This window comes from Mya arenaria, chromosome 6, assembly GCF_026914265.1.
Source record: "Mya arenaria isolate MELC-2E11 chromosome 6, ASM2691426v1".
Taxonomy (NCBI): domain Eukaryota; kingdom Metazoa; phylum Mollusca; class Bivalvia; order Myida; family Myidae; genus Mya; species Mya arenaria.
In genome coordinates, this window is record NC_069127.1 from 71,093,377 (window position 1) to 71,106,644 (window position 13,268).

The following is a 13,268-nucleotide window of genomic DNA, read 5'->3' on the forward strand; positions in this document are numbered from 1 at the left end:
CCTTTACACATTTTTCATTTCATGACGTACAATATTCCAAATTCATTTTGTTTTTATACAACCCAACATGATATATATATTAATGTACACATAGCGTGGTGGCAGTGTTAACTGCTAGTCAAAAGGTAGTAAACGCTGTAAGAAGTTTGGTTAACTGTACGAGTCCACATTTAACTTGAATAGTGAATCAAATATAAACAATTTTTTGGCTAAACTGCGATTTTCTCTACAAACTGGAAATGCATTTATTTGTTAAATTTTATGCTTATCTTATAGGCATTATGAAAAGATCTATTTTTGTATTTGGCTGATGATAAATTGGCATGTTCTCGTATCAGGTGTTGACCTTGCTGTTCAAAAACATTCGTTTCTATAATGATCGCTTTTGAAAATCGATCGGATAAAACTTGTTCCTTTTTCAAAGTTGTCCAATTCGTTTATTGATTCAAATATGTATCCAATAATTACTAACAAATGCCAATTTTTTAAACTAAAGAGTAGCCGAATGATATCCTGTGGACAACTATTCAGACTGTTATACATGTACATGTTGATCTGCCACTAGTCATAATGTTAAACAGTATTAGTTAACGATCTTATTTATTAGTTTAATAACCGAATAAAAGCTCGGTTTGTGGACACCACCTAAAATAAATGCTGAATTACAAAAAACAAGTGGACTATTACACTTTTATTGGATGAACAAGACGTTGGAATACATAACTCGAATCACCCCAAATGCATCAAATATGTAAAATAGTATTGCTTGGTTATTCATAATAAGGTGTTAATAGACTGTGCCGATGTGCACACGTGGTTGGTACTGGCCCGATGATTAAGCCCGATGTGTGTGCCATTGTGGACAAAGAGCACATCAGCTACGTTTTGTAACTACTAAACAAACGATAAATTTTAGTAATCACATGAATAACTCTGCCCGCACAGTGTCTTTAACAAAATCACATCTGAACAAACACGCTGACCTTCTCCTGTTTGTATAGACGCTGACGATGGCGCATGGTAAATTCGGCTGTTACCGGTAGAACTGCGCATTTACCGTTTGAGAAACAACTAAGAGACATTCGTCTGAGCCATTGATTTGTTGGTAAGTATTTGGTTTGAAGAAACTGGCCGAACAGAGTCGTTTAACGTTAAAATCTGACTCATGGTCAGTAATTGTGTTTGAAACATGACGGAAAAGAAATTGATGTTGGTGTTTTTACTTTCTTATTAATGACATGGTGATGTTTTTATAAGCACTAAATGTCATCGTTTTTATAATGCATTCGTTTATCAATAGCTCAATAAGACAACTACAAAATTACGTTAATTTTACGAAGATATAATATTTCGCTAAAAAAGGTATCTTTAACAAGTTAATGTAGAGACATGGGGAATCACTCTGTTATCAAAGCTACAAATCCCTGCGTCCAGTATATATCTTCTTTACAGTAATCAACCTTGATGAACAGTTTGTAATCATCAATAGTCATATTTTTCCGACCAATACATATGCAATTAATGGGTTAAGAACGGCACCATTCCCTCGGGCCATTACCAAGCAGTTACGCAACTACGGACAGAGGCCACACCGGTATCAAAGTAAAGACGAAAACGCTTATTACTCAAACATTTACAATTAACAATAAAACGCTTAGAACAATAAAGACATGCACATAACGTCTACTTCTGAGTAAACACTTTTCGATTAATAAACGCGCATGATATTGTACAAGTCCACTTCGTTTCAATGCGTTTGAGAGGTAAATGCAAAAGGTTCCAAGAGACATTAAATAACCCCTCGATTTGTAAATAAAATAGACACTATTTAACCTAGATGCGAAGGAAAAACAATTCATTTAAATCATATATCAACGCATATTCTAATTACAATTCTCGAAATCTTAAATAACACTTTGTAGTAACAATGAATTTGTAATAAAAAACAACAAGTATGCTAAATACATATTTTACAATATTTACATATATGTCAGTGGTCCATAGTGGACAACACATTGTTAGTATCGCTGAGCCCGCTTTCAGTTCTAGTAAAACAGATAATTGAATCTATATAGGTTAAAAAGTAAATGCTTATGTGAGGTTTTTAACCTATAAAGATGACCAATAGTATTGATTTAACAAAGACGGAGAAAGAACAATTCTTCTTCAGCGTCTTTTTTCTTCTGGACAGTCTACATGAAATACACTTTCATGTACATAATCTGGGTGTACATGAAAGTGTACTTGGTGGGTTGTTTTCGTGTTTAACTCAAAAATGTTTTAATGATTTCGTCGACGGGTCTTTGACACACAGGGCATGTTTTCGAATATTCCCTGACACAATCCATACACAATCGATGATGTGTGCACGGGAGATATAAGGCGTTCACTTGATTTCTTTGGCAGATAAAACACAGTAGCATGCTGCGGAGACGCTGGTTTTCTTCAAGTAAGTTTTCTGAATCAATAATGAAACATGTGTTGTTGTTTTTTAAAATGCCATCGAATGAAATACATTACAACCTTATTTACGAAATATAAAAAGAGTAAAAAGAGGACCAACCCCAGTCCATTCAATGAAAAGGTCAATAAAAGAACAAAGTTGATTTCGAAAAATTGTCTGCTTATTTTCATGCTTTTTGTGAAAGACAACTACTGCATGCTTAACAAAGCCAAGAAAAAAAGAGAGGTATAATTCAGTAAAATGACAAATATTATCGTCTATGTATAGCGTTTTTGTTCTACAACGTTTACATTAAATAATGAGATCAAATCATTTACCTCGATGACTTCTTTGGTTTGCCGATGGGTTTGTCTGTCGCTGACTTAAGACCTCAATCACGTCTTCTATGGTTGGACGTATGTTTTCTATTGGAACAAAAGTAGTTCGTGTTCTTTGTTATATAAGCTATCCCATTTCAAAAGTCTAGTAAAGCTAACCAGTGTTCAAATATGTTACTTTATAAGACATATTACAACAAAACATGACTATAACTTGATAAGTGTTAACGTTCTAAAAAATTTGTTCGGTACATTGTATGTTATGTTAGTTGATAACTAAAATACTGGAGTCCAATTATAAGTCATTCACAGTTCATTGTTGTTAACTGGATGAATGAACTATCGGTTTTTGTTTTATATTACGTAATATATCTTTGAAAGACAATATAATTAATTATTTATATGCACACCTTTTTCGACTAAATCAGAGATGGCATTGTCAAAGTCTTCGTCTGAAAATCCCATTTCCCTTGTGCAGGTACCTCTAAGCTCTTCGTTAGCAGGGCTATTGATAGTCATATTCTCCATTCCAGCTTCCAGCTGAGTATTGGGATTTGAAGTACTCGTCTGTTCACGGTATTCCTGTAAATGTGGAAAAACAAAATATATGTTAAACTTATTCAATAAATAATAATAAAGTATAACCAATTAATTATTTCGCAGAAACTGTACATACATTAGGTTCACTGTATGCTAAGTCGGTTTCCATAGACGCTTGGACAAGGGCAATGTATTCGTCCCCCTTTTGCCCCCTCGCATAAGGACACGCCGGGAACCATTTGCAGTGCTCGATCCATGGGTCATCTTCAGGATCCCATCTCCGGAGCCCACCATCACAAGCAAAACACCGCACATGGTCTTCACGGCCTAAAAAATATACAACAAAAACTCATATATACGCAACGTAAATATCCAATAAAATCATGTATCAACAATGCTTGTCCGAACTCCACCTAGTTCAATACGACCGTATTCATCTCTGCTGACGTTAAGTCTTAACAGTTATTAATGTGCGATGACTTTTAAAACGGAACAAGATTTATCAAAATTTCATATAATATGCTCAAGAGCTTCTACAAAAATAATGTTTTAATCTACCTTCTAAGTGATTTAAAATGATAATAGTACTGCATTCACAAATAACACTGTAGTAATAATTTAAATCATAATTTAATAAATAACAACACAAACGTCTCCAATTGTTCGGGAAGGAATGTTTTACTGTTAAAACCGTTGTATTGTCTGCTGTAATCAAACATTGTGCATAATACAACGCAAACCTTTTTTTTGTATTTATAAGTATCTGAAAACAAGAAAAAATGTCTACAATTAACATAATGATCGTTAGACGAAAACAACCATCTACCTGTGTAAAACAGTCCAGCTTCTGCTAATTGGTATGGCCGTTGAACAGCAGACGCTGGCCATGCTTTGTATGATGAAAGCCTCGAAGCCATTGACCGGAAGCTTTCGTTCCTAACATCGTAACGTGTAACAGAAGTACCTTCAAGAGGGTGATGAACATTTCGAAAGTTATTAATGTATTAAATTGAAACTCTAGTATCAGGTGTTGCGTTGCGAAAAAGATATCCTTAAAACAATTCAATTGAATTCCGAAGTTGTTTAAAAAATACAAACTTATTTGTATTTTATAAAGGCGATAATCAAATTAGTCTTCGAAACATTCAAAAGTTAATCTAAACATGTTTGCTCCGCCAAAGGCTTTTCGCTCCCTTTTAAAACTTTTTGCCATAAAATATCATGCATATCATTAAACTTTACCTTTCTGATCCAGAAATCGAGTTAAGCCCCTTCTTCGTATTGCATCCGGGTCTTCCATGCGGCTCTAACGTTGATATATGTATATGAGTCTTTAAGATTACGCTTCCGATGTGTTTTAAATTTATATAGACCCAAGCGACAAAAGAACATACTTTTTAAACATTAACGTATTATTGTTAACGACACGAAAACTCATACGTTACCAAAACGACGACATCATTAGAACAATGAATATAAGCACTCTTTATCGTTATTTAAAAAATGCATTAGTAATAGCTCTGAGTTCAGCCCTGTATCAATCTACAAAAGTTATATCCAATAAAAAATACGCCAGAACTTACAATGTAAGAATCAATGTTTGACTGGTTTCCAAAGTACCGAACAATGAATCTGCAAGTAGGTGCGTTCCGAGTGTGCTCCCTCAAGGGGTCGTCTCCGTCACTGAAATCCTTCAGCCCGATTCCGCATTCGAAACATCTCACTAAGTCATCTTTCCCTGTTATTCAAATGCATTCAGATATTACATAATGATCATTGTTAAATAGTCTTGGTTACAAACACACGTTGATGTTAATATAAAAAAACAATGAAATCAATTGATTTTTACAACCATAATCAGATAAATATATTATGCTGCATCGCCTGTCGCTGGTTTTGAACAAAGAACGTTGTTACATCATGTTTTGTATGTTACACAGTCTAAGATATGTCCATGAATTTTCAACCATTTTAACTCGCAGGTTTGGTTCAATCTAACACATGCAAGAATACATGTATATTCTAGCTGTCACTATTTGCACGTTATCTCGACATCTGAAGAAAAATCCTAGAAGGATTAAGTTTGTGTTATTTGGAGGTCATGGTCCCGATAAGACGGGTACACGATACGTCTATGACAAAAATAACGACGGATAGAAAACAATGTCTTTTAATATGTTATGTCCTTAGTACAACTCTGCTATGTTAGCGTAAGGAATACGCCACTGTAATAATCGATTGCAGGCGATAAAAGAAATGGTGACAGCCAACTGGACATGCTGGTAAAATTAAGGTTACTTTGACACGATGTCGATGAGCTTACGCTAAGCAAATACTTTTACGGCTCACAAGGTTCCTGACTCGTTTGCTCTTGAGTTGTTCCTGACATTATCAGAAACGACAATATAAACATTCGCTTTGCGTTCTTAAAGACATCGTGGTTAACAATACTTATGTGAAAAACTACAGAAAGAAGCTCAGTAGCAAAATGTTTAAACATAAAGCCGGTTTAATGGCACTGGGTAAACGCCAAATACAAACGCTAGTGTCTCGTGTAATGGGAGTGTCAAGCATAAATGTATTAATTCGTAGTACCGTCGCTATTAAATCTTTAAGAACAATTAATTATGTACAGGAAGATGTTATACATTGCTACTCAATCGTGACAAGAAATCATCAACGATATCCGATGGATGACAACTCATTTTATACGATTGCTATGCGCATATCGCTAACCCGCTAGATGAAAAAAAAAACAAATAATAAATACACCGCATTGGAACAAACGAGTTAATTATTAATATATTATAACTTGATATTTTTAAGGGAAAGCCATTTTTCTACGTTTGTTTGTGTATTTCTCTTGATTTAGATTGAATATGGGAAGTTTCAATGAAATATACCTTTTTGACCAGCAACCTTAATATCCTACACATGTCTGTCGATATATAAATATCACAAAATAATCTGGTAAGTTTTATTTTGAATGATGGCTTTATAAATGTGTATACCCAACACATTGTTACCTTTTGAAAGTAAACATATTTTTAGGTATTTAGAAGACGGTCATTTGTCCCTAAACCTTTTAAATTGCTATTGCTTTATATAGGATGGCCATCATATACGTTTTGGTGTTGATTTGAACATATTGCTACAACGATTGAATACTTTTATTTCATGCTTATCAGTGAAAGAATGGAAAATATTGGTGAATGATAACTTGATCTTTTCACTCTGGCTCGAGTGAAATGATAACATTTAGTCATTTCACTCTGCAGACAACTCGGGACTACTTTGTTCATCTTTTATAAGATTTGCTTCCCTTAGCTTGAAAAAAGTACATGAATGTAACAAATAGAGTACATGTTTATTGTCGTCTGTAGTACAGTAATAGACACATTGGTCGAATCGTATGGAATTGTCAATATCGAATTATGCAATAGGTTTAATGAAACAAACATTTTTGCGATTGATTATAACTATTTAAAAAAATAAACTTATCATTTTATGTATGAACTATTTCATGAAAATACTGTTACAATTAACCCGCTTGGTAGGTATCGGTTGAACATTTACTTGGCCACATGTGCTAGTAATAGAGTTAATATATCATTTCTACCTACAAACTCTAACCGCGTTCATGTATGCACAAGCATTAATGAGTTTGACTAATTTCCTTCAACTGTTTACCTTCATTAGTTCAACAATTAATTTATCTTTTTAAAAATAATGCTCAGAAAAGGCTTGTCCAAAAGCTGAACGATAAAGGAGTCCAGCCTTATCAAATAGTTTAGATCATCGGTCATAAAAACCTAAACAATTATAGCAGATTGAAAACCAACGAGGCCATGGTGATTTCCGATATATTTTCGAGAAAACTTCCGAAATCTGCGCCCCATCCTTCTCAAAAACATCCTCGACAATTCATCTAGGCTTTTCGCTCACCCAAAATTTGACGGAAACGTGACATTCAACTTTAAAAGATATGAAACTTATTCGCTGTCTCAACAACAAAACATCCTTTGGCTGCACAGCATGAATTCACCCCGATACCGTAAGATCAAGAGTCTGAGAGCGACAGTGTAGTCCATGTATGTTAATTTAAATCTGTTGAAATTGTTCTTGAATGTACAAAAAAATGTCAAATGCTCCAGCTTCATTTAATTGTATTTTTACGTGATATTTGTTTTATTTCCGAAATGCTTTTCCATTAATACTTGTTTCTTGCCGCAATAATTGTTAAAAATTATAGGTTTAGTTGATGGTAGTGGGGTTTGATCTAAAACAATAATTTCAATTGCAACAGCCATTTTAATAAAGTGTGGTACTTTTTTTTAGTGGACTGACTTCTCGCGCGAACAGGAGGTAACCATGACATAGCGGTTATGCCGCATATTATTCCCTTTGTAAAGAGGCCACAGAAAGGGACTGTCGTCAAACACAATTTACTTAAGCGGGGATTTTTTTTTTAAAAAAACACGATAAATGCAAGAAATAAAAAGAAAATATGTTGCATTCAGTGTAAGATCGTATTTTATTTCACGAGTGGTCACAGAAAAATTATATTTCCACTCGTGAAATATTTTTTGTTTGTGACCACTCGTGAAATAAAATACGATCTTACACTGAATGCAACAAATGTCCTCTATATCATTGTACTAATATACCACACTTATATATTATTTCTTCCCTTCACCCATATTGTCTGTGTCAAGATTTGGTTATAGTTGATATACCAGTAAAAAAGAATCCAGCCATAGTAAGCGAAGTCGGTGTTGGTAGCTGACGACTCCACGATGCATAGCTCCTTTGACGTACCGAACCGTCCTCGTAGGCTGGATACCTAGATCTCTGTGGTATACGAATTGAAAATAAATAACTATAAAAACGACTCTTGAACCTGGTCCTATGTTGTTGCTGTATAATGTCTTGTAATGCAATACACACTTCACGGACTAGCCGCCATAATATCTTGAATAAGTCTTTAAAAGGTATGTTGAAGTTTATATATTTTTCACAAAAAAGGATCAAAATACTTTTTATATATACATATAACCGAACGATAATGTTTATCTCACAAACCTGCATGCACATCAAACTAAACACTTGCATAATTTATTCTGTAAATAAAAGAGCAGATGATAAAGCTTTGTTGACAAAAGGATTGAAGTCTAGATAAAACACTAATGGTCTCGTAGATGTGCTTACCGGTCGAGGTGTAGGTCTTGGTGTAGTCTCCGGTAACATGCCTGGGAAATGTCGATCGAACATTTGATGTTGCTCGTTCAAACTTGACGACGTGTTTCTACCAATTTGCTCCGTTATTTGACGTTCATCGGTATTGCTTAGTGAATGAAGGTGTTGAGTGCTAGTAAGTTCGTCATCCGGTGTTGCCTGTGCAATAACTGAGCGATGGTCATTTGCGTCTGACGGAGCTTCATTTGAATATGAAGAGTGCATTGTATGTAAATTGTTCGTTATTCCACTTGGCATAGTAGGATGAATACACGTATCTGATGATGAAAAAAACAAATTTGGACGGTATTGATTAGACTGTAGATCCTGTGATAAGTCTGCAGAGGCAGAGTGTTGCTCAGTAGATGGAAAAGTTTCACCCGCTTCTTCGTGCGGCCTAGTTGCAGGGTTTGTGTGCTCTGATCCGTAAACTGGAACGACTGTTATTTGCTGTATTGCAACGTTTTTCGTTCTCTTTATGCTCACGTTTTCTTCGAACCAACGTCTTTTCAGTGAAACAGTTTCCAGATTGTCGTTTGCTATCGTTCCATAACGGGACATCTGATCTAACATATCCGAAAGGTCGCCTAAGTGTGTGCGGTGTTTAGACAATTCTTCGTATTTAACTTCATACAACGACTTACTTTTGATACTTGCTGTTAAATGTTCTTCTAGTATTTCAAACAGATTTATCGATGTTTCATTTTTAAAACAAACACCGAAGTCCTCATTAGTTATGAATAACGGGAACGCAAGAAGTGTAGGGAAAGCCATTTGAAGATTAGTTTTTGGTATATCCTCGATTAGATGTATATATTGTTCAGATGGATGAAACATTACGTATAATTCTGTCTTGAAAACGAAAATGCCTTTAAAATGTTTAACATTTTTGAGTTTCATCTGAATGCCTTTGACGGTCCGTTCCATTGTGCTCGTGGGTTCGATGACTCTTCCCTCTACTATAACCTTAACTGTTACTGCATCTTGTTTTCTATCGAGTAACTCATTACGGCAACCTAAAACAGAAATATGCATTCCTTGTAAAGAGAGTCTATGTGATCGTATTAAACGTATCAGGTCGAGGGGAGCAACCCCTAAAAACTGAACGTATAATAATAATACGTATATATATTTGAAATAAAAAAACTTCACCGTATTTGCCGTTGTATGTCACGTTTTTAAATAAAAACAATAATTATTTGTTTTAATGATGATAATAATAATAATAATAATAATAATAATAATAATAATAAAAATAATAATAATAATAATAATAATAATAATAAAAGTAATAATTAATAATAGTAATGATTATTATTATTGTTATTATTATTACTATTATTTTATTATTATTCCGATTTATTTCTTTTAATTTTACCTTCTTGGTTGATCAGCGATCTTTGAGTCTTCATGTCCATTGTTATATTTCTTCAAAGTTGAATAACTGAATAAGAGAAAAAGTTTGGATTTATGCCAACTTGCTTAACATTAATTTACAATTATATTACCTTATTGATTATATTCACAAAACATTGTGTTTATTATATATTGAATCTGTCAGTCGGTATCTGTATGATCAACCTCTTGAGATGCTTTAGTATGATTCATTAATTTATCGTTTTATTTATATATTCCCTAACTAAGCAATCGTAATCGTTTGTTTTATGAACAACATTTTGGTTACCTTTCGAACGATTGGATTGAGGAAGACAGTGTTTCATAGTCATTAATGGCACATTCTAACTGGTTGCCGACTGCGTTTTATGTAATTAAATTGAATTGGAACGTTATAAAACCCAGCTCTGCTTGTCTAAACACAAAAGCCATGGTAAAAGCTTGTTTTCTTAAAGAACAAAAAAAGACGGGATAGGAACAATTTTGTCTCAGAATACGATACTGAGCATATCATGGTTCCCAGTCAAAATAAATTGCGCTGCGATGAATGTGTTCATCTAGTTCACGTCATGTAGAAATATGACATTGAAGACACTTAATTCGAGAAAATGTCAATCCATTTAATAAAATGAAATCGAAAGTAGAATTAAACCAGACTGAGTGTTTGAATTATAACATTAATAATGTGAGTTCACGATAATATTGAAATATACATGACTATGGCCGGAATTGCTCAGAGGGAGTTTCTGACTCCCGCCTAGGTGTCGGAAACGCTCGGCCCAGGTGTCGGGAACGCTCGTGTTGTCTCTCGCATAGGCAAAAGGTACTAGTTGGTTTGACCCAGGAAGCTGACTTGATAGTGTTTAAAAAAGCTTTTAGATTTAAACACAATCGAGCTAAAATAAAGTGTTATAAATTAATACAAACAAATAAAAAGAATATTACCCACTTAGTTGATAAATCCGTTTGTAACCATAAACTTGTTTGTGTTTGGAAAACCTTATTTTGGTGCTTGATAAATAGTTTGCGTTATTCTTTACATAGACATCACGATGCATTCAACAAAAAATTATAGCGTATAATCAATATGATGAAGTTTCAAATTCTAGAATCCCCTTTTAGATATCACTTGAATGAAATGTGCGTCAAGTGTGTTGATTGGGATTTTTAAAAACCCATTCAAGATAGTCGAATCGATAACAACATGCTGTTAAGACCTTGTTTGGGCCAATTCACACACACGCTATTGTAATCGCAGTATACGTATAATAACGGAATAAGATTTCTGATCCGATTGTTAATTTCCTTATTTACAACTGATAGATTTAAGAGATTATCAAGTTGAGAGGTATAGAGATACAAACTTTACCTGAGCTTAAATTACGCGTTTTTCATCGCTGTATTTTAATACTTTTATTGCGGCAAAAGTCCCATTATGTTTTAGTTATATAAATATTTATCAAAAAGTAGTTCGCACTAAGAGTGACAAAGTTTTAACGATGATAGATTTAAGAGGTGTTTACTAAGTAAGACATAAAATAAATATTTTGCGTAAATATAAATATATTGTGATTCAGTCACCATGAACATAAAACAATTAAAGAATAAGATAACGTTTCACATTATGATCAAACTCCCCCCACCTCCTGTTTTGATTTCAAATGTATGTGCAATTCGCGTCATCTGTATTGATTAGATTTTTAAAGGCTTTTGAAGGTTTTAAAGTTTCAAATATAGCATCCGTACTTACATGCTGTTAAGACTTTGACGGAACCAACGAACACAAATAATAGTGATCACAAAATTTATATTACGTAATAAGTTTTTTAGTATTAGATATTCAGGTTTGTTTTAATTTCCTTTTCCATTTTATGATAAAGTCAAAGCAAAAGTGGATTTTCCGTTAGCGCGCCTCGCTAATTTAGGTTACGATAAACTGATAAGCTATGAACAATCAGTATAAAAGGTCCTTAAGGACCGGAGTTTAATAATTATAAACGAAACCATATAGCTCAATACCTTAAACTGAAAAGGTAAAGAACGTTAATAAATTGTATTTGGATTTGGATATCATCGTAAGATTAAATGACTTACGCTCGTTAATTTAGCTCTAGGTAAGCACTATTGGCGCGGACCTGCAAAATACTTTCAAAATGGTTTTACAAAGTTAAAAAATGCATTTTTAACCATTCCTAGCGTTTATAAGTATTAAAGATAATATAACATAAACTATAGTGAAAAAAAAACTAAATATTACTTTACAATAATACAAACCTGGTGCATTAAATTATATTTTACATATTGCGTTTACATTAAAGAGTGCCTGTCAGTAAATTTAAGAGTCTATGTGTGAATTCTTTAAAAAAAGAAAACCATACCATTTAATATACTCCATTTGATTTGAAATACTAGTAAATAATCGTTCTCATGTAAATATTTGACTCAGATACATACAATGAATCATGTGGGAAGTTTGAACAATAAATAAAACAGGTGACTGATCATGATTAATGAATCACATGCTTACTATTGTTTTCCGTACCAATTACGATTTTTGCTAACTTACAGTGTAAGGTATTTTTTTAAACAATTATATTAGCTAGACTAATCACACACGACGTAGATATCCCTCCGCTTTGTTTGTCAACAAAATGGCGTCTGTTAGATTAGGGGTAGGCGCATCTGTCAACAACGATGGTCGGGTTAAGACAGAATAATCACGTACAGAATCTGGAAATGGCGAAATATATACTATGTTATAAGAGGGCTGTTAATACGGCCATATCTAAGCTAAATTTGGTAAATTACACGAACGATCGGAACACGGTTTGCTCGGTTTCAAAGCGTCGCTGCCAACGATCTGCAGAACTTTGTTGTCAAATAGAAAAACAAAAGTACTGTTACTAAATTTTCTATGACTTAAAATTTCCTTCCTCATACCTTCACACAGTAAAAGGAAACGCGTGAAATCAGCGAGATCCCCAAACGAGCTTTGCGATCTCTTGTGCAAATTCTTTGTCGATGTCTAAAACCCTGATCGCTCGAACTATGAGACCCCCCCCCCCACGCCCGCCCCCGGATTCCTTTGAAGTTTGAAAGATGCTTACGTGATCAAAACTACGGGTAACAACGTATCAAACATGTGATAAAAAGATGTGACACTCGTTGTCATATTATACAAGATTCGTCAATGAAATTTGTGAGTAAACTCGCATTGGGTTCGCTTACTAACACATTGCTTAAACTCTTTTTAATAAAATATTGTATCAAATGACAGCTCATGTCAGATCCTATATATCTCAGGAAATATTAATAAA

The 13,268-nt window shown here is 33.9% G+C and overlaps 1 protein-coding gene across 2 annotated transcripts; it reads right to left on the reverse strand.

Annotated features, from left to right (window-relative positions):
• Window positions 1–678: 678 nt before the first annotated feature.
• On the reverse strand, window positions 679–12,977 carry LOC128239483 (baculoviral IAP repeat-containing protein 3-like). 2 transcript variants are annotated; one of them, XM_052956145.1, is made up of 12 exons: window positions 11,702–12,977; window positions 10,241–10,366; window positions 9,935–10,000; window positions 8,530–9,572; window positions 8,058–8,172; window positions 4,905–5,059; window positions 4,564–4,627; window positions 4,148–4,285; window positions 3,458–3,648; window positions 3,192–3,363; window positions 2,782–2,868; window positions 679–2,458 (listed from the first exon to the last, which is right to left on the reverse strand). In XM_052956145.1, exons 3-12 carry the CDS (start codon window positions 9,972–9,974, stop codon window positions 2,265–2,267), a joined length of 2,199 nt encoding a protein of 732 aa, XP_052812105.1. In that variant the 5' UTR covers window positions 9,975–10,000; window positions 10,241–10,366; window positions 11,702–12,977; the 3' UTR covers window positions 679–2,264. The 2 variants fall into 2 exon arrangements, with proteins under 2 accessions (XP_052812105.1, XP_052812104.1); XM_052956144.1 differs by lacking the exon at window positions 10,241–10,366.
• Window positions 12,978–13,268: the final 291 nt, after the last annotated feature.

Bases quoted from the DNA above. Each gene is read 5' to 3' on its own strand.
- LOC128239483 (XM_052956144.1), bottom strand. From the start codon at position 9,974: ATGGACATGAAGACTCAAAGATCGCTGATCAACCAAGAAG. The intron at 8,173-8,529 runs GTAAGCACATCT...CGTATACCACAG, and splicing joins CAAGACCTACACCTCGACCG to AGATCTAGGTATCCAGCCTA. The intron at 2,459-2,781 runs GTAAATGATTTG...TTATTGATTCAG, and splicing joins AAACCAAAGAAGTCATCGAG to AAAACTTACTTGAAGAAAAC.